Raw genomic sequence first — 27,444 nt, forward strand, 5'->3', positions numbered from 1 at the left:
GCGCTATATAAAAGCTTAATTTTTAAAAAAAGCTCAATTTTATTCTGAGCCACGCGGTACGGTCTTTGGTTCGTACCCGAAAGGTACCGAGTTCGATCACCCGCCGCTGCTGCGCTGTGTGGCCTTGAGCAAGTCACCTCGCCTTAGCTCAATTTGCGGCGCTGCACTGCGGCTGACGTCTGGGTTATTCCAGTCTTCTCTTTGAATAGACCCTAGAGACAAATTTCCCCTATGGGATGAATAAATGGGATTTTATTATTATTTTAAAAATTTATTTCAATCACGAAAGAGAAAATTAATATAATATCTTGTTTAACTCACTCAATCCTAGAGAATTTTGCTACTTTTCAAAATGGGACAAAAAATTATTAGAAATAAGCATGTGGATAGATAGTTTTATTAAAATGCCATAAACATGTAAAAATGAAGAACATAAGCTTTGATACTATGCCTCTAATTTGTCTCAGAAAAATGTAATAAATGGGCATGGGGTAAGAGTAACCCGGGTTAACTACGGATATAGTCGGTGTTAGGGTTGAGTGAGTTAACTTGAGATTTTATAGAGCGCAATTTCCATTATAAACGAGTACAAAAGGGGTCAGGGATCCCAAACCAAGAGCAACACTTAACTTAAGGATGAAAAATGACATCGGTAAGGCGTTATTATTAATTTTGGAACTGAGCTTCCCATGAATGAATGGGTAACACTGAACAGTGCACGGGCAAAACTCGGGAGAACAACTGGAAGCATGAAAGAGTGGGGGCTGGCTGAGTCCAGCTTGTGCACATTGTGTGGATGTCCATAGCAGACGATGGAGTTCATCCTTAGAGAATGCCAGGACGGGCCAGCTGATGATGATGATGATGATGATGATGATGATTATGATGATGATGTTGATGATGATGATGATGATTATGATGATGATGATGATGATGATGATGTCAAATTTTGGACTGGGTGGGGTCTTCCTCCGATAGTGGGCAGCAGAACTTCACCAAATGCGTGCAGATGGAAACTTGGGAACAGTGATGCCTGCCGGAAGTGTCGGACAGCTCCAGAGACCCATGATCACATCGTCCTCCACTGTCCAGTAACTAAATTTACAGGTGGCTATGAAACAGTTCTTAGAGCGGAGGAAGACTTAACGAAATGAATTTGGAGGTTACTATTACTACATGGTGAGTAGGGGGTCACTTACTAAGTCTTCTATCTCCCTATATTATCATCTGTTTTCCGAGTTGATTCTATCTTTGTTCTGGAGTGAGATTACTTGGTTTGTCCTGGCTCTGGCCGGAGTCCTTAGCTGAGAAGGAAACAGAATGACAGCTTTCTAGTCAGATTTTGAAATAAATTTTTACCTGAGTACGACAGTTAACTGGTTAATCAATGAATTATAGAACAAAATCCTTGTATCAATACTCTTCAATAGTCGTAACGTCACTTCCTTTCTAATGACGCATGGTAACCTAGTAACACTGGCTCTAAAATATAGGAACAACGGCGGACGCCCGTATGAAATATTTCTCCGGCGAGCATAAAAGCGTATCCAGAAGGAAAAACCCATAAATTTGATCTTGTTTTGACTTTTACACATTCTGATCACAAGGCATATGAAATGATCTAGCCAGCACGAATAATAAAAAGAAATGATTTTCTTTGTTTAGAACCAAGATGGCCGCCGTTGCCAGGCGGCGTGACATCAGACTACTGAATCCAATTATTGTTGATGATTTAACCCAATCCTTACTACCCATAAAATATCGTCACATCGTTCGTTACGATACAACTCAATGATTTTACCATTCTAAAGTCTTTTATCTATCAGAGAATTTAAAGAAAAGTTTTCACCATAGCTATAAAAACTTGACACTGCGTTGTAGAGATAAATAGGAGTCTTGACAACAGGTAGACAATTTCTGTCCCCGCAGTTTTTCGCGGCCACAAATTTCACCCTTGACCGCAAAAAGCCGCAAATTTTTATTTGGCCGCAAAAAGCGGCAATTTTCGCCGTTTTTAGGCTAAATTGGCAATTTTTTGTTTAAAAAAACAAACAAACAAAAGCTATGAAAAACTGTGAAAAGACGGCGACTTTCAATGCTAGCATCCAAAATTGGGACTAAATAACGGACAAACATGTCTGGGCCTAGCCTCCCACCTCTATGGCCTAGGCTATAGAAAGTATGCGCTTGGCTAAGATGCTCATAACATTGCCATCCGGAAGTATAACGGACCAACACACAAAACGGTGTGTATCCATGAACGTTTATAGTCGGGTTAATACAGTTCAGTGAGCATTACTCATAAACGCGGATAGCAAAACACAATAACAAAGACCTGAGTGACGTCATCTGCATACTATCTATTGGAGATCCCAAGCTTTGTTTTTCGCCTTTTTTTTCTTTTTACTGAAGAGTTCTCGCGTCCTTCATCCCATAATCTCAATTCCTATTTTTATTTTATTGCATTCAAAAATTTTACTTTTAAAAGTTTAATTCTTTTCCTAAGAAATTTATCACATTTATCATGTATGTAAACAAATTAAAATATTTTTCATGTAATGCAATATCAATTTTTAGCCACAAGCTGCACTTAGTTTTCATGATATTATGATTATGATTTTTTTCCATGTTTTTCATTCAAAATCCCATTAGGCCTATATTGAAATAAAAAAAAAAGCAATAATAATAATGCTCAAAATTGGATAGTAAGTAGAGAATACAAATTTAATGGCCCCCATTGGAAAATGGATTTTGTTTCCCTTTCCTTGTGAATACTTATGTTTTTCCTCTCCTTACTTAGTTTTTCAAATTTTAAATTTTTTATGCGATTGTTCACTTTGATTTCCCAAATTTTTAGAAGCTAAATAGTTAATAAAATATTTTGATTACTTCCTTCTTTTTGTTACTTACTTACTTACTATGGCTATTATTATTATTATTATTATTATTATTATTATTATTTATTATTATTATTATTATTATTATTATTATTATTATTATTATTATTATTATTATTATTATTATTATTAATCATCATCATTATTATATTTCAAACCATTCAAAATGTAAATAAATTAATGTTGACAAGTTGTGACATCAAAAATCTACAAAATGCCCTATTTGTGTCATTTTTTTTACCGTACATATTGTTTTAATTGTTTGAGTTTTGTAAAACTAGCGGCAATTTTTGGCAAATTTTGCTATTTTGATGGCAAATTTTACCATTTTTTATGGCAAATTTTGGAGTTTGAAATGGCAAAAAAACGCGGGGACAGGACAATGACAGTTGTAAAGAGAGACTGAGCGATATCCTTTGTTTTGGGAGGAGGAGGAGGAGGAGGAGGAGGAGGAGGACAGTTCGGTATTTTTTATATTTCCTTCTCAAAGATTCTCTAACACCTTGGCCATTCAACAACCCCCCCCCCCCCCTACTATTGATACTACTACTATTACTACTGCTACTACTACTACTACTACTACTACTACTACTACTACTACTACTACTACTACTACTACTACTACTACTACTACTTATATATTATTATTATTATTATTAATATTATTATAGTAGTAGTAGTAATAGTAGTAGTAGTAGTAGTAGTAGTAGTAGTAGTAGTAGTAGTAGTAGTAGTAGTAGTATTAGTAGTAGTATAGTAGTAGTATTAGTAGTAGTAGTATTAGTAGTAGTAGTAGTAGTAAGTAGTATAGTAGTAGTAGTAGTAGTAGTAGTAGTAGTAGTAGTAGTAGATAGTAGTAGTAGTAGTAGTAGTAGTAGTAGGAGGAGGAGGAGGAAGGAGGAGAGAGGAGGAGAGAGGAGGAGGAGGAGGAGGAGGAGGACAGTTCGGTATTTTTTATATTTCCTTCTCAAAGATTCTCTAACACCTTGGCCATTCAACAACCCCCCCCCCCCTACTATTGATACTACTACTATTACTACTACTACTACTAACTACTACTACTACTACTACTACTACTATTATTATTATTATTATTATTATTATTATTATTATTATTATTATTATTATTATTATTATTATTATTATTATTATTATTATTACTACAACTACTACTACTAAAAAAATCAAAATTTAAATAACTATTTTCTTTAAAAATTGTTAAAAATGTAATAAAATTGTAAAATAGAAAAATTAAACCACGCCTGACGTTGCTTGACTTCGGTGATCGGACGAGAACCGGTATTTTCAACGTAGTATGGTCGTAGACAACAAGTGTCGAGAATAAAATTTAATATAATATTAAAAAATTATTGCTAATTTATATAATGATGAAGATCCTTTAGAAATGTATAATAGCGGCAATTTTTTGGCAAATTTTGCTATTTTGATGGCAAAATTTTACCATTTTTTATGGCAAATTTTGGCGTTTGAAATGGCAAAAAAACGCGGGGACAGGACAATGACAGTTGTAAAGAGAGACTGAGCGATATCCTTTGTTTTGAGATTGACAAATGTGCATTGTGAAGACTGGATAACCTGGGAATAAGTTGAGGGTTTATCGAGCTCGGTACCTTTTGGGTATGAAGCAAAGGGACATGCCCTTACAGAGAGAACGTCATCCTTCCGGTGAAGTGTCTCATGCCTCTTTCAAGATAGCCCATCGCCATTTTAAATTCTCCAGTAACGACAAATTGTGCAACAGACGGATACAACACGCTATTTCAACTAACAATATTAGACATTTCTAAACTAACTTCATCATTATATAAATTAGCAATAGTGTTTTAATATTATATTAAATTCTATTTTCGACACTTGTTGTCTACGACCATACTACGTTGAAAATACCGGTTCTCGTCCGATCACCGAAGTCAAGCAATTATTTATTATTATTATTATTATTATTATTATATTATTATTTATTATTATTATTATTATTAATTATTATATTATTATTATTATATTATTATTATTATTATTATTATTATTATTATTATTATTATATATTATTATATATTAGTATGTAGTAGTAGTAGTAGTAGTATAGTATGTAGTAGTAGTAGTAGTAGTAGTAGTAGTAGTAGTAAGTAGTAGTAGTAGTAGTAGTAGTAGTAGTAGTAGTAGTAGTAGTAGTAGTAGTAGTAGTAGTAGTAGTAGTAAGTAGTAGTAGTAGTAGTAGTAGTAGTAGTAGTAGTAGTATAGTAGTATAGTAGTAGTATAGTAGTAGTAGTAGTAGTAGTAGTAGTAGTAGTAGTAGTAGTAGTAGTAGTAGTAGTAGTAGTAGTAGTAGTAGTAGTAGGAGGAGGAGGAGGAGGAGGAGGAGGAGGAGGACAGTTCGGTATTTTTTATATTTCCTTCTTAAAGATTCTCTAACACCTTGGCCATTCAACAACCCCCCCCCCCCCTACTATTGATACTACTACTATTACTACTACTACATACTACTACTACTACTACTACTACTACTACTACTACTACTACTACTACTATACTACTATATTATTATTATTATTATTATTATTATATTATTATTATATATTATTATTATTATTATTATTATTTTATTATTATTATATTATTATTATTATTATTATTATTATTATTATTATTATTATTATTATTATTATTATTATTATTATTATTATTATCACTACAACTACTACTACTAAAAAAAAACAAAATTTAAATAACAAATTTCTTTAAAAATTGTTAAAAATGTAATAAAATTGTAAAATAGATAAATTAAAAATAAAACTTTAAAAAAAAAAAAAAGGATGTCTACAACACGTGGGGTTCCCAAGCGGTCACCCATCTAAGTACTAACCACGCCTGACGTTGCTTGACTTCGGTGATCGGACGAGAACCGGTATTTTCAACGTAGTATGGTCGTAGACAACAAGTGTCGAGAATAAAATTTAATATAATATTAAAAAATTATTGCTAATTTATATAATGATGAAGTTAGTTTAGAAATGTATAATATTGTTAGTTGAAATAGCGTGTTGTATCCGTTTGTTGCACAATTTGTCGTTACTGGAGAATTTAAAATGGCGATGGGCTATCTTGAAAGCGCATGAGACACTTCACCGGAAGGATGACGTTCTCTCTGTAAGGGCCTGTAGCAAAGGTCAACCTCCATGAGGAGAGGTTTGAGAAGAAATCTATAAGAAAATGATTATATAGTCCATTTTCATTTCAAATTGCCAGTTAGTTACATTAGGTGACCCAATGGTTTTCGGTCTCAGATTTGAGTTTTCTGGTAAACTCATTTGTGACCCACCGTGTCAAAGCGGTATTATTCATCAAGGTCTATTGTAGGGATCCACTCGGTTAGGGCAATTGAATTCTTTGCCAAAAATATCAAACTTGGGTTTAATTTCTGTAAGTTATGCTGGAGTATAAATACTGTTTCTTGCTTGACAAAAACTTCTAAGGTCAAATCCCTCATCATTCTATCTCTAAATTCACTTTTGGGGGTCTGAATCATCCCGTCATAATACCGTTTTGAGACGGAGGGTCACATTTGTCACCATTCCGAGAAATTAATGTACAAATACATAATAAGAAAACGAAAAGTAATATGTACGGAACAATTATACTGATGCGCGAGCTTGCAATGCAGTCGCAACAGTAATTATTTTGTGAACATGGCAGCCTCCTGCGTCGACAACAGTTGTGAGTTATGAGTTACCGAAAGCCTCCCACTATCACAACCAGTCCCTCCTCCTCCTCCTCCCCCCCTCCCCCTCCCCCTCTTCTTCTTCTTCTCTAGATGCATTCATTTCATTCATATTAGATACTTTCAGGAATGCATCAGTATTATCTATCATATTTTGTCATTCTCTCCTTTCTCTGACTGATATGCACGTCGACGGTAATAGAGTAATAATCAATCTGACTGAGACTGAGTGATTCAGTTATATTATGAAGAAAAGGGAAAGAAGAAGGAATAATTAAATTAAAAATATTATTTGTTTTTTACTTCAGGAATTAATCGTGACCATCCTTAGAACTCAAAAATGACAACAGAGGGATCCTCAGGAAAATTGGACAAGGGACCACCAAGATTTATGTCTCTCTTGACTGGAGAGTGGAAGGAAATTTCAGATTCTGACCGGGTATAGATCTATTTAGAAGTTCATAGTTAACCGAATTCATGGGATTCTTCCAGAATAATTTAGACTTTACCTCACTGTTTTTATATTATTACTATTTTTTCACCATTATCATCGTCATCATCATCATCATTATCATCATTATTATTATTATTATTATTATTATTATTATTATTATTATTATTATTATTATTATTATTATTATTATTATTATTATTAATATTGTTGTTATTATTATAAAGCAGGTCCTGCTTAAGAGGACTACATTAAGTAAGTGGAGAATTTATCTTACTTTAATTAATTGAAACGCAAAATTAGGATTCAGAAAGGTTGGGGTTTTTTTCTTTTTGCTCTCCCTATATTATATATATTATTTCATTTATGAATGAATTATTTATATGTTGCTCAAACAAAAATTATACACTTATTTTTCATGACAGCTTGGCAAATGTAGGAGTGTCACAGAGTTTGAAAAACTGAATCGTGTTGGTGAGGGCACATATGGGATTGTCTGTAAGTTTTTTTTTTCAGATATCTCCAGTTCATTATGAAAGTCAAGCTACGAACTATTAATTTTACTTAAAGTAATGTTTTTTCTATTGGTTTAAAAAATTATAATCAAATTGCAATTGCAATGTTATGATGATAAGGAGCAAAAAAACTGGTAAAGCTTAAGAAAATAGTCCTCAAAGAAAAAAAAATCTTTCATATAACAAGTGTCGTGGTCATTCACTTTTTACTGTCTGTGGGGTTGGACCACACTTAGATAACGACTCTTGAGAGGCTTTCTCCACTCTTTTAAGAATGTAAACTGCAGGTATTGAGATTACACTGGTGTGGCTTCATGATTATTGTAATTTTACACACATGTGTTAATATGCTCTCATATTCAACGTGCCTCTAATTCTGATGATGATGCAACTGTAAAATTTCTCATAAAGTAAGCTGAGTTAATTTTCCCTCCTCTCCTATATATATATATCTATATATATATAATATATATAATATATATATATATATATATATATATAGGAACATTATACATATTTGTCAATAAACCTTGTAAGATGCTGCAATCTGATGACCCATATATTCTAATAACTTAATAATATTTTAATAATTCAAATACATTTCCTTACAAAAGTCCTCATTTCATTCATCCTTCCATGTCTAAAAGTTTGTGTACACGCGTCAATATTGGAATGAGTTACTGCTATTTCCTCTACTTCTCATTATTATCTGTTGACTCCTTTTATTCTAACCTGAAATTTACGTTTGCATATTTTTACTTCAATTGAAAAAATCTTTTGTGCTATTTATGGCATGTATTTTGAGTGAAGACAATTAGTAATGTATTGTTTGCATTTATAAAATATAATTTCAGCATCTCTGTAATTGTGCTTTGGTTTTGTTTTTTTGTTTCAGAATATCTGTAGAAGCACATTATGTTCTCATCTTCTTCTGACTTCATTTGTTTGTTCGTTGTTTATTTATTTGTTTGTTTGTTTTAGATCGTGCCAGAGACACAGAAACAAATAAAGTCGTTGCCTTGAAGAAAATGAGATTAATAGCTCCTAAAAATGGTGGGTTAAACTTTTTTTAAATTTAGATGCAATACAGTAAATTGGTTGTTTTAGATGAATTTAGACGATTTAGAGTTTACCAGAAAAAAGCGCTCATCTAATAAGTGCTAAATAAATAAGATATAGAATGGTATTCTGTGTATGAATAAGGCCTATCGGTGCGGTGCTAAAGTCTATGAATTAGACATACAAGTGCACTGCAAGCATTGATGACTGGAATAATTAATTCAAATTTTTAATCTTGCATTTGCTTTAAAACAGAGCAAAGAGATAAGATGCATTGAAGGAGCTGAAAGCATGTGTAATTACAATAGCAATAGTGTCACTACTTCCAAACATATCATTATCATTTTTAACATAGTCATCATCTTTGGTATCATGATCACTGTCATTTTCATCATCATCATCATCGTCGTTGTCGTCATCATCATCATTATTATCACCATCATTATCATCATAATTTCAATACATGTGTTTCATTTTCAAAAATAGGGATTCCCATCTGTAGTCTTCGTGAAATCAACATCTTACAAAACCTTAGGCACAAGAACATTGTTGAGATGAGTGAGGTTGTTGTTGGAAAGAGTTTGGAAAGGTGAAAGACTTTTTTTTCCTCTTCAAAATCTGTAACTTCTCTAAGGAACAAACATATCTCCCTATCCCTTTAAAAAATCATTTAAATGATTTAAATGTGACCACTATCTTGATACTAAATTGCTCAGTTTTGGATCAAAAGCTCTTAGGTTCAAATCCAGACGGAGATATATAGATTTTCTCTCATGTTATTAATTTTTTTTTAATAGACTGAATCGTTTAAAAACAGACTTGTCAGCTTTTACTCATCCTAAAATGTGTTAGAGAGAGTGTAGAAGTAAAACTTTGAAACTATTTTTTTTTGTTTTAAGTGAAACATTGAAACTGTTTTAGAAAAACACTGAAACTTTTTTTAAAAAATTAACCCTCTACCTACCTCGAGGTTTGAGGTCGACTGATTATTTGGGATGGGTTTTTTTCTTGTATTTTTCTTTCTTGCTTTGTCCAGCACCTTTCATACACTTGTTCAGTTCTTTATCTTACACCAGTTCCAGCTCCTCGATTTCTTAATTGATTATTTATATCTTGAGTTTTTTTTTTTTAGTTTTTTTTTGTTGTTGTTTTTATACTGATAATATTCTCCCTATTATCCATTACTTATTTTTATCCATCATTTCAGCATATTTTTAGTAATGGAGTATTGTGAACAAGATCTAGCCTCTCTTTTAGACAACATGCCAAATCCTTTCTCTGAACCACAGGTAAATGCAATTGAATTCTATATCATCAGAGAAGCAAAATTAAAACAAAACAAACAAACAAAAAAGCATTGTTTTCATGATGATATGCTTACATTTTGTTCTGAACATATTTTATCTTAATGCAAAGGACATAAGCATTACAAATGATCAGAAAAACCAGAGGACACGATCACAGATTCCAAATTCCACACTCAAGAGTGCTATGCCATGAGCAGTCGTTTTTTTTTTGGGTTTTTTTTCTATCAATGATTAGAATTTGGAACGACCTGTCTGCGGATGTAGTTAAATCTGAAAACCTTAAACAATTCAGAGACAGAATCGCTTCTGTGCCACTCTAAACACCAACATGTAAATGTTGCTGTTCGAAGCTCGATGAAATAAATAACAATGTGAAATTAGTGTTTCATTCACCCTGTTTTGTTGATAAAGGGGAAACCTGAAATGCCTATTTTATCTGTTTTCGTATATTAAATTGAAGCTTACATTCAATTTCACATTGTTATTTATAAACACCAACATGCACACCAAAGTCTGCGCCATTACACTCCAGGTGGTTTGCAGAATGCAGGAAGAAGAAGAATACATTCGATAACAAGCTCAGACCTTTGTCTATATTTTATTTTAGATTTTTTTTTTTTTTTGGTATGATTGCATTGGCAGTTTTTTAAAAATAAATATGTGATCATGATATATAGTCACTTGTTCTCTTTACACGTCATTCACTGCCATTAAGTCATCACATTGTGTAAATGTTGAATATTTTGGAAAATGATAGTCATAATTTAAGAGAAGTAACGGAAAAAGTTTTGGTTACTGTAATAGGCTCAATTGTTGTCCTGTAAGGGTGTTCCAAATAAAGGCAAAAAGAGGAATTGGTTTATGTCATCTCTCTACTTGATTGGTAGATTTCTGTGTAACTGTGTTGTTCCAATTAATTGGGTTTGACTGTATCATTATTATTATTATTATTATTATTATTATTATTATTATTATTATTATTATTATTATTATTTTTTTCTTCTTCTTCTTCTTTTTCTTCTTCTCTTCTTCTTCTTCTTCTTCTTCTTCTTCTTCTTCTTCTTCTTCTTCTTCTTCTTCTTCTTCTATTAATTATTATTATTATTATTATTTAATTATTATTATTTATTATTATTATTATTATTATTATTATTATTATATTATATTATATTATTATTATTATTTTATTTTATTATTTTTACCATTAATGTTATTGTCTTCTTCTTCTTCTTTCTCTTCTTCTTCTTCTTCTTCTTCTTCTTCTTCTTCTTTTCTTCTTCTTCTTCTTCTTCTTCTTCTTCTTTCTTCTTCTTATTATTATTATTATTATTATTATTATTATTATTATTATTATTATTATTATTTTTATTATTATTATTATTATTATTATTATCCTATTATTATTTATTATTATTATTATTATTATTATTATTATTATTATTATTATTATTATTATTATTATTATTATTATTTATTATTATTATTATTATTATTATATTATTATTATTATTATTATTTATTATTATTATTATTATTATTATAATTATTATTATTATTAATGCTTGATTTTTTTAAAAATTGTTTGTCACAGATAAAATGTATCATGTTACAATTGTTTGGAGGATTGCAGTATCTTCACGACAGTTTCATTGTTCACAGGTATATCATTTTTAAAAAAATAGAAATTGTTCTAATTGTTTTGACTTTGACTTGTTTCTTGCTTGGTCAGTGCTAATCATTTTGTAAGAGAAGCATTAGACTCGTGTTTTTAGCTTTTCCAGTGATATTGTAGAGGCGTGTGTATTTAGATATACTGTAGAGCTTAAATTTTACAATAATATTTCTTTCAATTAGTTAATCCCATCTTGAAATCATCATTGATTTCATGTTCGGCTATGTGGTCTAGTGGTATGACACTCGCTTTCGGATCGGAAGGTCATGGGTTCGAGCCTCGCTCAGCGCCTAGTTGACTCCTTGGAGAAGGCTCTTTACTCACATTCTCTCATCGTACTCAGGTGTAAAATGAGTACCTGGCCGTTAACAGCGTTGTCTCTGTCCCAAAAATTTGTAATATCGCCTGACAGGCGTCATGTCTCGTCCTACATGTTATGTGTTGCTGTTGGCCAGGGACCCCTTGTAAAGCGCCTTGAGCACGTTTAGTGGATATTGCGCTCTATAAAAGCTCAATTTTTTTTTTTTCTATCATAAATGGCAATATCTCAGTTCAAACCTTTTCAGCATCCGACTGATCGTGTCATTCTCTGTAACAAATTTCTTTTTTAAGATATCTTTTCATTGGTTTGGATGTTAGTTAGTTTTGGTTTCGGTTTGTTTTTTAAAAATATATTTAACATTGACATCATAACTTGATAACCTAATCGTCTCTTTCTATCCTTAGAGATTTGAAAGTGTCCAATCTTCTTATGACTGACAAGGGGTGTGTTAAGATTGGTGAGTGGAAATTGGACTCAATCATTTCAAAATTATTTATTCCTTTGTGAAAAAGTTGCGAGACAATTTTTGATCAAAGTAATACTATGCTGCTTGAAGCTGTGGACTATTTTGATCAAAGTAATACTAAGCTGCTTGAAGCTGTGGACTATTTTGATCAAAGTAATACTAAGCTGCTTGAAGCTGTGGACTATTTTGATCAAAGTAATACTAGCTGCTTGAAGCTGTGGACTATTTTGATCAAAGTATACTAAGCTGCTTGAAGCTGTGGACTATTTTGATCAAAGTAATACTAAGCTGCTTGAAGCTGTGGACTATTTGATCAAAGTAATACTAAGCTGCTTGAAGCTGTGGACTATTTTGATCAAAGTAATACTAAGCTGCTTGAAGCTGTGGACTATTTTGATCAAAGTAATACTAAGTGCTTGAAGCTGTGGACTATTTTGATCAAAGTAATACTAAGCTGCTTGAAGCTGTGGACTATTTTGATCAAAGTAATACTAAGCTGCTTGAAGCTGTGGACTATTTTGATCAAAGTAATACTAAGCTGCTTGAAGCTGTGGACTATTTTGATCAAAGTAATACAAGCTGCTTGAAGCTGTGGACTATTTTGATCAAGTAATACTAAGCTGCTTGAAGCTGTGGACTATTTTGATCAAAGTAATACTAAGCTGCTTGAAGCTGTGGACTATTTTGATCAAAGTAATACTAAGCTGCTTGAAGCTGTGGACTATTTTGATCAAAGTAATACTAAGCTGCTTGAAGCTGTGGACTATTTGATCAAAGTAATACTAAGCTGCTTGAAGCTGTGGACTATTTTGATCAAAGTAATACTAAGCTGCTTGAAGCTGTGGACTATTTTGATCAAAGTAATACTAACTGCTTGAAGCTGTGGACTTTTTGATCAAAGTAATACTTAAGCTGCTTGAAGCTGTGGACTATTTTGATCAAAGTAATACTAAGCTGCTTGAAGCTGTGGACTATTTGATCAAAGTAATACTAACTGCTTGAAGCTGTGGACTATTTTGATCAAGTAATACTAAGCTGCTTGAAGCTGTGGACTATTTTGATCAAAGTAATACTAAGCTGCTTGAAGCTGTGGACTTTTTGATCAAAGTAATACTAAGCTGCTGAAGCTGTGGACTATTTTGATCAAAGTAATACTAAGCTGCTTGAAGCTGTGGACTATTTTGATCAAAGTAATACTAAGCTGCTTGAAGCTGTGACTATTTTGATCAAAGTAATACTAAGCTGCTGAAGCTGTGGACTATTTTGATCAAAGTAATACTAAGCTGCTTGAAGCTGTGGACTATTTTGATCAAAGTAATACTAAGCTGCTTGAAGCTGTGGACTTTTTTGATCAAAGTAATACTATGCTGCTTGAAGCTGTGGACTATTTTGATCAAAGTAATACTAAGCTGCTTGAAGCTGTGGACTATAAAAAAGCTGCTTGAAGCTGTGGACTATAAAAAAAAAAAGTAATAATAGAAAAATGAATATAACAGCTTCAAAAAAAAAAAGAACAAAATACCAAACACGAAATGTTTCGAGCTCAAAACCCTTCTTCAGCCATAACAAAAAGCAATAAATACATTACTAAAATACCAGATCGACATTTCGGTGGGGGGGGGGGGGGGGGGGGGGGGGGGGGGAGGTTGGGGGTTTTAGATTTGAAAAGTAATTTGTTACCTTTATATACTCGATGGTGTTGTGCTAAAATTTGACCCTCTTTTGTCATCAAAACATGATGAATGAGACGTCTTAAAATGAGACGTCTAAGTGTCTCATTCATTTTGTTTTGTTGACAAAAGGGAAACCCGAAATGACACTTTTATTCAGTTTTGCTCAATTGAATTCTTGTTTTTTTTTTTTTGTTTTTTTTCAAAGATGGAGTTATTTGGTTGATTTAAAGAAAAACAATTTTTGGTGGGTTTTTATCTGTTATGTTGTTTTAATTTACCAATTCTTTTTTTTTTTCAGCGGATTTTGGCCTTGCCAAGAAATATCAGTTCCCTCAACTACCTATGACCCCTGTTGTTGTAACTTTATGGTAGGTAAAAATCTAAGTCATTGTCTTTGTTGTCATTATCATCGTCATTATCACCATCATCATCATCCATCGTCATCATCATCATCATCATGGTCATCAATTTGAACATCATTATCTTCTGTATTTTGCTGTTTTTATTTATTTTTTGTTTTGTTTTTTAAAGTTATTTTTATGTCTTACATTTTCAATATATATATATATATATATATATATATATATATATATATATATATATATATATATATATATATATATATATATATATATATATATATATATACATACACACATGTGTTTGTCTACCCCTCACCCTCATCTTATACTTATGCTCTTTGTTTAATATTGCCGGGCATTATTATGTGTGGCCTCCTTCCCGAATTTTTGAAGAAAAATAGAGAGAGAAAGAGGGAAGGTGCTCTCAAGTTGTTTCGGTTTAAGGAAAGTCCTTCTTAGAAGTATTTCGGTTCATCGGAAGAATTTGTACAAAGATAATGAAGAAACTAGTACAATTTATTAAATTCTTTGCGGTTTAAGGTATTTTTCGGTTTAGCTTCTTTCGGTTTAAAGTAATTTTACTATATATATATATATATATATATATATATATATATGAAATACATTTATTGTTTATTTTCTAGGTACAGAGCCCCAGAATTATTGTTTGGCACCAAGTCTTATGCTACAGCCGTTGACATGTGGTAAGAAAACACGTAAAATATACAATGGGGATAAAAATTAAGGAGAAGAATTGAATATTTATCTTATTGGACAACAAAACTACTTCTCATAAATGTGAGGCTGATATACAGAGAAGTGGTAAGACCTGGAATGAGATTAAAAAGTTAGCTCAGGATAGAGAAGGATGGAAACTGTTTGTCTGTGACCTATACCCTGACCCAGGTTGAAAAAGGCAATGATGATGATGGACAACCAAACTACTTCTCATAAATGTGAGGCTGGATGAGAAAACCCGGGAAGATGCGGCAAGCTTCTATTTGAGTTATGAACCAAAATCGAAGATAAAGTGTTTCTCATCATTGCAACAAATTTTATTCAGAAAAAATTCATAACTTGGGTTCTAATAGACATAGAAATAAAATTTAAAGTGGTAAATGATCAGAAAGATGTGGTCTACACCACTGCATACATAACTCAATTTATGAAATTTGCGCATCTTTCCTGGTTTTCTCAGCCAGCCACACAAAAAATATTAGCAATGATTTAAGTTGTAATTCATAAAAGTTCAAGTACCCTTTTTTAAATTTTTTTGTTATTCACCCGACTGAATCCATCATTTTCTTTTTGTATTGATGCTCAATTGCCTATCTAATAGGAGAGGTCTTGAATTTTATTCCTGGCATATGTCTTTTTTTTTTTTTAATTAGACTGGATATTCACCGGGAATCACAAATAAGTAACGATAATCAAATGTCACCGACGATTCAATTTAAGTTACGCGGGTGGTTGGATGGAAGCATCACCCCTGAATCATATACCTATGATGTTCGCATGGGTGTACGATCCGATAGTGATGTCGTTTCTTCTTCTCTTTACTAGCCTATCCTGCTTCTTTGGTTTGTGATTGTATTTTTGACAGGGGATATTTTTTTTTCTGTAAATCTTCTGCCTGTTTGTTCTTGGTTATTTATAATTTAGCTTATGATATCTTTAGGTTATGATTTTGATTTACATTTGTACTATTTTTGTTAGATTGCTTGTTTTTTTTTTGTTAGATTGCTTGTTTTTTTTGTTTCAGCGGTCTCTCATATAACCTCAATTGTGTTGGAAGAGACCTAAAGCAACAAACATCAATTTAAGTTACAAAGACAGATGATGGCGACGTTTCGGGTTTCTCTCTTGTCAACAAAACACGATGAATGAGTCAAATGAGACGTTTTTAAAAACAACAAAAATTCTTTTGCTTTTATATAGCGCAATATCCACTAAATGTTCTCAAAGCGCTTTAGAAAGGGCCCCAGACCAACAGCAACACGTAACATATAGAACGAGACATGATGTCTGTTTGGTGATATTACAATTTTTTTCAACAGAGACAATGCTGTTAATGGCCAGAAACTCATTTTACATGGTGAGAGAATGTGAGTAATGATCCTTTTCCAAGGACTCAACTATACGCGGAGAGATGTTGAAACCCAAAAGCAAGTGTCATAACAGAAGACCACATAGCTGCACATGTCTTTAGTACCTTTAGTGTATCATTCATTGTGTTTTGTTGACAAAAGGGAAACCGCACATGTCTTTAGTACCTTTAGTGTATCATTCATTGTGTTTTGTTGACAAAAGGGAAACCGCACATGTCTTTAGTACCTTTAGTGTATCATTCATTGTGTTTTGTTGACAAAAGGGAAACCTCACATGTCTACAGTACCTTTAGTGTATCATTCATTGTGTTTTGTTGACAAAAGGGAAACCGCACATGTCTTTAGTACCTTTAGTGTATCATTCATTGTGTTTTGTTGACAAAAGGGAAACCGCACATGTCTTTAGTACCTTTAGTGTATCATTCATTGTGTTTTGTTGACAAAAGGGAAACCCAAAATGTCCACATCATCTGTTTTCGTAAATTAAAAAGAAGCTTCTATTCCATTTTACTGCTGTTTTTTTTTTTTTTTCGACCTTCGAACATCAACATTTGCAGTTGCATCAATGGAAATGAGAACTGTTTGCTAAAGAAAATACAAATCTTATAGCAGTAATAGAAATCATCAATATAATTGTATAGCTTCAGAAGAAATATTTTGAAAGCATGTGAAGAATAATGAATGGTGTATTGAGAACTGTAAATAACATCTTGGTTTTTGTTTTCGATTTTTTAAAATAATGGACAATTTTTCAATCAACATCTTTGACTAATTTTATTTTTTATTTTTCAACATGCCACAATCACAACACCTTTCTTCTCAGTAGGAAGCAACCATTTTCAAAATAATATCAAAGTTCAAGTATCATTTCTATTTTATTTCTTTATAAGGGTTCAACTATTTTGTTATCCCTTTTGGAGCAGAATGAATGCTTAAAAATAAAACGGAGTTTGAATGCAGTAATACCTTGCCTTTTTCAAGTTTTTTGGGGTTTTTTATCCATATATATTTATCTTATGATAATTTGTCGGTTTTGTTTGATTTTTTTTTTTTTTTTAATAGTTTTTGTTGTGTTTGTTAGTTTTCTTCACGTTTGCTTACTTATTGAGTTATTTGGGGGGTTTTCTTTTGTTGTTGTTTGATTTGTTTTCATAGATTTCAAGTCTTAGATTTACAGATTGAATCTTTACAGCCATTTCATTAATGGTTTTTTTTTTTCTTTTGAAAATGTTTTTCATTTATTTTTTTCTTTCTTCGTTATTTTTGTTGTTTTGATAGAGAAAAAGGTTGAACGAATTTAATGAATATCTTTTTTTATTTTGGTCTAATTGCAGGTCGGCAGGATGTATTTTTGGCGAGTTATTGGCCCATCGACCTCTCTTGCCTGGAAGGTCTGAAATTCAACAGATCGACCTCATCCTTAATCTATTAGGAACTCCAAATGAAACCATTTGGCCTGTATGTTTGTATTTGTAGTTATGCAGGCCTGTAAATCTTCCGTCTATTGTCGGATTTCCGACAGTACGATTTTGCTCTATAAGTGCTAAAAAAAAAAAGATAATAGTAAAAATAAAATTCGTAACCCCAAAGAACAGAACCAATAAAAAATAAAATAAAGGACTTTTATTTCGTTCCTTGAAAAAATAAGATTTTATTCTGTTTCAAATGCCAACTTAAAAAAAAAACAACAAAAAAACGTTTTATTTGTCGCATCAAAGACAAAACATGCCGTCTATCAATTAGCTATATGAAATTGGCCATATTCAACAGATTGACCTCATCCTTAATCTATTAGGAACTCCAAATGAAACCATTTGGCCTGTATGTTTGTATTTGTAGTTATGGTTATAAACACTCAAACGATCAGCACGAAAGTAAAGTCATCATCGGCGTCTACAAATATACGCTTTACAAGGGGTTCTAAACCATCAACAACAATTAACATATAGTTTGAGATATGATGCTTGTAAGGCACTATTATTATTTTGTAGAAGCTAGGGGGGGGTGGGGGGCGCGATAGCTCAGTTGGTAGAGCACTCGCTTCACCTGCAAAGGGATCGAGATCGATCCCAGGTACAGTCGAAATATTTTTCTGATCCCCCCTATTCACCCAGCAGTTAATGGGTAGCTGAGTCTGTTAAATTTGGTGGAAAGTACTTTGCGATAGACTAGTGTGTCCTGTCCAAAGGATAGCAAGCAATTGCTATGGTCCGTTTCGCGCTATAGAAACCGGGATAAACTCCAGGTCCATGGGCCGAATGGGCTTTGAAGGTCTACAAATAGCTAGGCAGACCGGGATTGCTGTTTCCCTTGCTACAATCGGCCAATTAGGATACGGAGACCAAAGTCATGGTTTTCCCAATTGGTTGTTTTTCGTAACCTCGTTTTATCCTTGTATTAGTCCAACAGCGAGTATTATGTATTGTATATGAGCTATATGACATTCTCTTGTAATCATTAGGTTTAATCAAGCTCTTTAAATTTGAATTATGCGTAATTCGTGAAAAGAATTATATTATTTGAGTCATATATATGTGTAAATGGACAAATCTCTTCAGTTACTTTTTGAAATTATGCATTTATCAACATCCCTTTTCAGGAACTTCCCAATCTACCCTTGATGAAGAAAGTCAATTTAAAAGCACAGCCGTAAGTCTTGTCCACACGTTATTATTATTATTATTACCTGTAAAGCCATATACCCTGGCAAAACACAAAGGCAACTTTTTCTGTTGTTGCAATTTTCTTTTTCTTTTTTTTGGACTTTAAATATTTATATTTTCTATCTTAAGTACAAATTTTTTTTGGTATTTCCTGTAGAATTTAAATTATTTAAAAGTTCAAATTTTGGCTTAAATTTTCAAAATGTTAGTAATCTGACAACTCCATTGTTGACTGACGTCATCAAAATACATACTTTTGACAATAATTTTAGGTCTTTTTGATAAAATAATGCTTTGTATATGTTTAAATTATAAAAACAAAAACAATGAAATAACGGTGCTCAACTTTTTGATAAAAGGAAATATTTATAAAATATTTTAAGTATGATTATGATCAACTTCAACAATATTGTTTTGAGCATTCGAAAGTCTTCACTTTCACTTCCTGATGAGAGCGAATGCTTGAAACAATATTGTAAAAGCTTCATATATGTTGCTATTTTTTGGGGTTTGGGGTTGTTGTTGTTTTTTTCAGAATATGGCTAAATCACATGCTCTCTCCTAAAATTTATATTTTTAAAAACCCTTTTACACACTATTTTATTTTTTAAATTAAACTTCATATCATAAAATTTCAAATCTTGATAAAGTTATTACATTTTACATCTTTATTTTAGCTTCATGATTCAGAAACAAAAGTTGTGATTGTCTCGGAAACACATTTGCCTAGAAAAAGAAATGAAAATATTTTAAATGGATAACAGGCTGTCAAAATGGAGAGCAATACTTTATCCAGTCAATCAAATGTTTTAGGTAGTTGTCAAAATAGATTAACCCTCTCCTTACCACCTGCTGCAAAATCGTCACATTTGTTACGATACAATATATATTTTTCTTATTAAGATATATTTCGTACATAAAGTTGTTTTGTAGAGACCTTGTTTTGAGTTTAAAAAATCAATTTTCTGCTAGTTAAGCCTACTACCATTTTGGAAAAAATACTGAAAATGCTTGGTAAGGAAAGAGCTAAAGATATTCCCAGTGAAATTCATGAAAGAGAACTTTAAAATGAAAAGCATTTTTAAGAAAAGCCAATCATGAGTGCCTGATGGTAGCCTCCATTTTACAATGGAATCCACTTAAAGTCACCACTCTCAAAGTTGACTTCTGTTTAAAGTCAACACCTCTTGTTGGTCCCAAATGTTCTGTTCTTTATCTGTGTCCTACTGTAACTGATAATGGATAAAGTCAATTTTACTTAAAGTCAACCAATCTTTCTGGTCCTGAGGTGTTGGTTTTATAAGGATTCCACTGTAGTTTATTATGAATTTTGAGTAAAGCTCTTAACATGGAAAATGTTACCACCAGTCATTAACTCATTCAACCCTAACACCGACTTTATCCGTAGTTTACCCAGATTACTTTTACCCCATGCCTATGTATTACATTTTGCTAAGACAAATTAAAGGCGTAGTATCAAAGCTAATGTTTTTAGTTTTTGCATGTTAATGGTAGTTGAATAAAACTATCTATGTACAAGCTCATTTTTAATACATTTTTTCCCATTTGGAAAGTAGCAAAAATCTCTAGGACTGAGTGAGTTAATCCTGTTTATTTTTGTTTTTATTCAGATACAACAATTTGAGACACACTTTTCCTTGGTTGACTGAAGCAGGTCTGCGTCTGCTGAACATACTTTTCATGTATGACCCGCAAAAGAGGTAATTATGGTTAGCTTTAAGGTTAATGGGGTTCTGCGGTCAATTTTAATTTTATTCTCCGTTTCCTAATGATATTTGAACATATGTTAAAGATAATAATAGTTTTTATTAATCAGTTGCTATCAAAGACTGCTAAAACGAATGTTTTTAGGCTCAAATATTTCTTTAGATTAAAACAAATGTAAGCTATGTGAGTTTTTTAGTTCACAATTGTTTTTATATTTATAATATTGGAACTTAGAATATCGTTTGTGTAAAGAGTTTTTGCAGTAAAAAACTTTCTTTTTTTTTTCTTTACGTTCTTCTATTTTTTCGTGAGTTTTATTTTTATAAATGTGTCCTGGCTATGGAAAGTATAAACATGTAGTCCTTCACAGACAAAGGCCCTTGGAGCCAGAGTTTATCTGGATTCTGTTGCATTAAACAAACAATAACAATGGGTGGGGATCCTGACCTCCCATAGCGGGCAGGGTGATACATACTGTGTCTTCTATCCACTTATATCTGGTTTTCAATTTGCTTTCTGTCTTTGTCTTGGAATGAGATTACTTGGTTTTGTCCTGGCCCTGGCCAGAGTTCTAGCTGGGAGGGAAACAGTCAAATGCATTGTTATTGTTTTGGGAGATGATAATTTTTTTCCTTGTAAATCATAAGTTTTACTGTCGATTCGACACCATTGACAACGTACTTTCAAAAATTAATATCATAACAAAAAATACGTCTCCTCCGCCAGAAATCGAAGAAGAGGCGGTCATCAATGTTCTTAAATTATGTAAAAAGAAAAAAGCACCAGGTCCAGATGGACTTAGTGGGGAACTCATTTCAAACTGTAACAACCAACTAGCTGTCCCTTTCTTGCCTATTTTCCAACGTTCAATAGATGAACAGAAAATCCCAATTATATGGAAAACATCGACTATAATTCCAGTACCCAAAAAGAATCCACCAACTCAGCTGAATGATTATAGACCTGTTGCTTTAACATCAATTATTATGAAATGTCTGGAAAAGATTCTGAAAAGAGAGCTGTTGCAATTTATATATGACCAACACATACTTGATCCATATCAGTTTGCCTACCAACAAAATCTTAGTGTGGAAGACGCACTCCTCACAGTGATGCATTCAATATCAAATCACTTGGATGTTTCACCCGCCAACTACTGCCGAATCCTATACGTCGATTTTTCGTCTGCCTTTAATGCCATGAAAACCAACATATTAATTAGTAAACTGCATGCTCTAAACCTTCCCCATTACCTCATCAACTGGTATAACAACTTTCTCATCGATCGCCCCCAACATGTCAGAGTAGGCTCAAATATATCATCAGTAAAAACTCTTTCAAACGGATGCCCACAAGGGTGTGTAAGCTCACCTCTACTTTACATCCTCTATACAAACGATTGTGTGGCTAGCTTTGATAACTGCCAACTCATCAAGTATGCTGATGACACCGCAATACTCGGCCTGCTCAATGATTCCGTCTCCGAATTTAAATACACTGAGCAAGTTAGTAAATTCAGCAAATGGTGTGCCGATAACTGTCTAGAGCTCAATGTAACAAAAACAAAGGAACAACTGTTTGATCACAGAAAAATAGGAAAAAGAGCAAGACAAATAACAAAAATTAACAATCAGGCGGTTGAAACTGTTGAAACGTTTAAATACCTTGGTGTAATTATAAATAACAGTCTAAGATTTGAATCGCACACCAACAATGTCATCAAAAATGTAACCAGCGCTTGTATATACTCAGAAAATTAAGGTCTTTCAATGTGAACAGAAAGACCATGATACAAATCTACAAGTCATTAATATTGAGTATCGTTTCGTTTGGCATCACAACGTGGTATGGAAGCTGTGGAACAAAAGAAAAATCCAAACTACATAGAACCCTCAGAGAGGCTTCAAAAATAATTAACACAGACCTTAGAAGCCTTGACACAACTTATATTAATGCAGTTGAGAAGAAATCTTTTAACATTATCAACGAAAAGAGGCATCCGCTGAACGAAAAATTCCAACTTCTGCGCTCCGGAAGACGGTATCTAGAAGCAAAATGTCGGACAAATCGACATAAGACAACCTTCATTCCAACCGCCATAAAATTAATTAACAAATCTTCTGTGGAAAAATGAGACAACCAATGAAAATAACGAGAAGCAGTGTCGTGAATCATCATCATCGACATTGCCGCCGTCGTTATCATCATCATCATCATCATCATCATCATCATCATCATCATCATTATCGTAGTCATCATCATCATCATCATCATCATCATCATCATCATCATCATCATCATCATCATCATCACAATCATTGCCATCTTCTTCTTAATATAAGACACTATATTTATAATATGGTTATCTGCTGTCCCAGCAAATATATCGTATCGTTCTATCTGTCTGTGTGTGTGTCTGTGTGTATGTATATATGTATGTATGTATGTATGTATGTATGTATGTATGTATGTATGTATGTATGTATGTATGAATGTAGGCATGCATATACGATGATATGCTGGTTTGTATGTATGTCTGCATGTATGTATGTATGTATGTATGTATGTATGTATGTATGTATGTATATGTGTTTGTATGTACGCTCATTTCTTTTGTATACACGTGTAGAAACAATGTGCAAGCGTGTATGTTCGTGTATGGCTGTGTCTGTATTTGTAAATGTGTTGATGTTCATACCATGAACCAAACTGAGCATTGTTTACCTCACATGAATTGCCTTTAATTTGGACAATAAAGATTATTATTATTATTATTATTATTATTTATATTTATTATTATTATTATTATTATTATTATCTATCTGTTATGTATTATTATATGCTATTTTGAATGTATAATGTTAGCATTTGAGTGTATTCCTCTTTGTTGGATTGTGTGCTTGTGTCCGGATGAGACTTATAGTGATCTCAAACTAAGTACATTGGTGGTATGCTCCTGGAATATACATCTGATCCCTATTTGTTCCCAGTTCCCCTATGTCTTACTTTTTTTTGGGTGCTTTAATTGTAATTCTAGAACTATTTACCATCCCATTTTCTTCCTTTTTACTGGCGCTGATATAACCTAAATGTGTTGCAAGCGCCGTAAAACCCTTAAAAACAAACAAACAAAACAAAAACAATAACAATTGCATGCCACCCTAGGATAAGTCAGTAGCAAATGACTTTCTACCAGAACTAACATACCCAGCCAACCAATCAATGTGATTAGAGCAGAGGAAAATATACAAAATGCCTTTCTTAAGAACAAACCCTCAGATTTAATTTAGGTCATGCTTCTACCCTATTAAAAACCATACTTCTACCCTACAGTAACACTGAAACAGCTGAATTTAAAACTATAGATACTCTGTCAAATTCTTCTGTTATAGATAATTTATATAATATATTAGTTTTTCTTTTATTTCTTATTTTCCTTCTTTTTTTTTTTAATTTTTGATATTAATCCATGATTATGCAGCAGTTTGAATTTAAGAGAGAAAGATGTGTTGACAATCCTTGTATTTGGAATTAATAACAGCAAAAAACAACATCAACATTAACAACAACATCAAAGCAATGTAAACATTAATATCTTTAAAAATAATGACATCAACAACGACTGTAATAGCAGAAATTAGTTATATTTTAGTAGCTCTCCTCATCCTTTCATGTCATTGTCTAATTAAACAGAGCATCAGCTGAAGCATGCATGTGTAGCTCCTACTTCAAGGAACAACCAAGACGTAAGATACAGGGGAATTTATTTATTCATTTGTTTATTTATTTATTTTTTTCTTCTTCTTCTTCTTCTTCTTCTTCTTCTTCTTCTTCTTCTTCTTCTTCTTCTTCTTCTTCTTCTTCTTCTTCTTCTTCTTCTTCTTCTTCTTCTTCTTCTTCTTCTTAATTATTATTATTATTATTATATTTAGACCTGTAAATTCTCAGTCAATTAACTGAAATCAGTCAATTCGTCAAATTCAAATATTTTGAAAAAGGAAAGAAAGAAATGAAGAAAGAATTCATGAATCGTAGTAGAATGACCATAATGTAATTATGAATGTTCCACAGCGCTACGCATAGCCCATGGGCTGTTTAAATTATTGATGGATATATTGCCAAGGCTAAGCGACACTTTTTAGAATTGCCGTGTCTGAACACATCCCAGTGTATTTTCACACAGCCTTCATGACCTTATTTTTTCACTTTCCAAACCTGTCATGATCCCAATGGTTGCCAATTTTAACTGAGCCGCTGAGCGATAAATTTCACTGTTTCGTCTAAGCCAAAATTGACCACATTTACCTGGAGGGAAGAAAAAGTATGAAAAAAGTAAAATGCAAAAGCCGGAAATGCGTTATGTAATTACCTTCAAATCTAAAGTTAGGGATTGCTACAGTACATCTTGATTGCCTCACATTGTAAACAAACTGGTTGACCGTTTCTAGTTTCTTCACTAATTGGGTACCTAATTATAAGGAACAATGGTAAACAGCCTAATTAATTCCCGCGCAAATTAGTTTTCTGCCATTGTTTTGCTCAAGCGAGCTTGCTGTTTACCTTTCATTTCGATTCTTTGGATTTTTCCGCTACGACGAATTATGAAGAGTTTCAGTCAATTTTTATAGAGCTCATTTACAGGTCTATATATATGATATTTTTATATTATTATTATTATTTTATATTATTATTATTATTATTATTATTTATTATATTATTAATTAATTATTATTTATTTAATTATTTTATATTATTATTATTATTTATTATTATATTATTATTGTTATCATCATCATCATCATTATCATCATCATCATCATCATTGTTATTATTACTATTGGTTTTATCCTTTCTATTTCCCCAGCATGTGACCCTGAGTTCATGCCTTCATTTCCACAACACAGACTCAAGAGGAAACACCAGAAAGTGACAGAGAATCATGAAAAAGAAAAAAGGTTGGTGATTGATTTAAAAACAAGACAAATGTTACAGTGAATGACATAATAAATTGGATGGTGAAAAGGTTTGAACTGAGAGATTACCAAGTTTCGTTAGAAGGTCAATTTTTTATCAATTATTAGTTGTGGTCATAAATGATTAAATCAACCCTTTTTGTACATCTTCGGGAAATATCAAAGCTTGTTGCTGGATACCTTTCCCATACATCTGACCATAGCTTCATGAAAAATTGCCCGATTTACTTCAATTAAAGATTAAAATGCTCTGGTGAGCATATTCTCTCAGAAAATGCAAATCCAAAATTTTCACCTTCCGACTGATTATGCCGTGCACTGACACAAATAGAGAAATGTTAACTGTAAGCAACTTAATACCACACAAGGATCCAACGTATATTTATTAGGGTTTTTTTGGTTTTTGTTTTTTATGTGGGCGGGGGCTGTGTATTATTTTTTTTTGTTTTTGTTTTTTGGTGTTGTGTGTGTGTGTGTTTATATTTTGTTTGTTTTTTGTGGTTTTTGTTTGTTTTTTTTTTAATATTTTGATTTACTTGTTTGTTTTTTTTAATAACCTGTGAGATTCACTATTTATGCATCATCCTTCATGTCATTTATTCCTTTTTTATTCTCCAGAAAATCACAAGACGATTCATTCAAGACTTTTGGAGACCCTTGAATCTCTTAGATTGTCGTAGTAAGACATTCAAATCAATGCTGGTTTTATATTACGTGCAATATTATATTGCTTGCAATTCCAGTTATTATGATATGTCATCGGTATGCGATTCAGGGTCATTCAACCTTTGGAACACTGAGTTTTGCTTAGAGTTAGAGTGTATTGTGGTCCTCTAGCAATTTTTAGATAATGGGATAAGGTGCTTTAAGAACCAGGTGAAAGGAGGAATTGCTTTTATCTTCTCCACAAAGCCATCCATTCCAGCAAAACAGCAATACTGCTTCCACATTATGTTCCCAAGCCGTAGTGAATATACGCCAGGAATTACCACTGCAGGGATATGTCATTTTTCTAATACAGAGGAATATATATATATATATATATATATATATATATATATATATATAATATATATATATATATATATATATTAAGAGTGGCAGTGAGTGGGTGCATTTTATCAACAAACTTGAGTCGTCATTGAATTGACGGAGTGGTCCGCTTAAGACTAGTTGGTTGGGGGGGGGATGGAATATGAGGCAAAACACGGGAAGCCAACGTTTTTCAAGTGATCGTCTTTAGTAAGATGATAATGATGATGATTATTAATTATTATCATCATCAGCATCATTCATCATCGTCATTATTGTTATTATTATTATTATTATTGTTATCATTAGTATTATTATTATTATTAATATTATTGTTGTTGTTGTTATTATTATTGAATGCGTTTAACACTAATATATTTGATAAGATTTGTGATTGTGGGAGTAAATGTATGATGAGAGTCATGAAAGACGGTAAAGGTGACAAGAATTCTTGGTTTAATAATTGCTGAAAAAAAA

General features: G+C 32.3%; 1 protein-coding gene and 1 non-coding gene across 3 annotated transcripts; one reads left to right on the forward strand and one right to left on the reverse strand.

The window, feature by feature from the left end:
• Positions 1-5,732: 5,732 nt before the first annotated feature.
• LOC144977688 (5S ribosomal RNA) lies at positions 5,733-5,851 on the reverse strand. Its single transcript, XR_013646374.1, has one exon. It is a non-coding gene; the product is annotated as a 5S ribosomal RNA (ribosomal RNA).
• Positions 5,852-6,250: 399 nt separating this feature from the next.
• On the forward strand, positions 6,251-26,997 carry LOC144976406 (cyclin-dependent kinase 10-like). 2 transcript variants are annotated; one of them, XM_078920684.1, is made up of 16 exons: positions 6,251-6,338; positions 6,945-7,075; positions 7,513-7,585; positions 8,584-8,655; positions 9,148-9,250; positions 9,869-9,950; positions 11,560-11,627; positions 12,367-12,419; positions 14,400-14,469; positions 15,108-15,167; positions 17,906-18,029; positions 19,171-19,220; positions 20,866-20,955; positions 24,656-24,708; positions 25,827-25,917; positions 26,554-26,997. In XM_078920684.1, the coding sequence occupies exons 2-16, from the start codon at positions 6,977-6,979 to the stop codon at positions 26,594-26,596; spliced, it is 1,131 nt and encodes a 376-aa protein (XP_078776810.1). In that variant the 5' UTR covers positions 6,251-6,338; positions 6,945-6,976; the 3' UTR covers positions 26,597-26,997. The 2 variants fall into 2 exon arrangements, with proteins under 2 accessions (XP_078776810.1, XP_078776809.1); XM_078920683.1 differs by lacking the exon at positions 6,251-6,338 and adding an exon at positions 6,569-6,632.
• The last annotated feature ends 447 nt before the right edge of the window (positions 26,998-27,444 follow it).

This window comes from Berghia stephanieae, chromosome 7, assembly GCF_034508935.2.
Source record: "Berghia stephanieae isolate SIO BIC M18660-M18661 chromosome 7, UCSD_Bste_1.3, whole genome shotgun sequence".
Lineage (NCBI taxonomy): Eukaryota > Metazoa > Mollusca > Gastropoda > Nudibranchia > Aeolidiidae > Berghia > Berghia stephanieae.

Excerpts from the sequence above, each read along its gene's own strand:
- LOC144976406 (XM_078920684.1), top strand. The coding sequence starts at position 6,977 with ATGACAACAGAGGGATCCTCAGGAAAATTGGACAAGGGACCACCAAGA. Across the intron at positions 19,221-20,865 it reads GTCAATTTAAAAGCACAGCC|ATACAACAATTTGAGACACA; the intron begins GTAAGTCTTGTC and ends GTTTTTATTCAG. Across the intron at positions 25,918-26,553 it reads AATCATGAAAAAGAAAAAAG|AAAATCACAAGACGATTCAT; the intron begins GTTGGTGATTGA and ends TTTATTCTCCAG.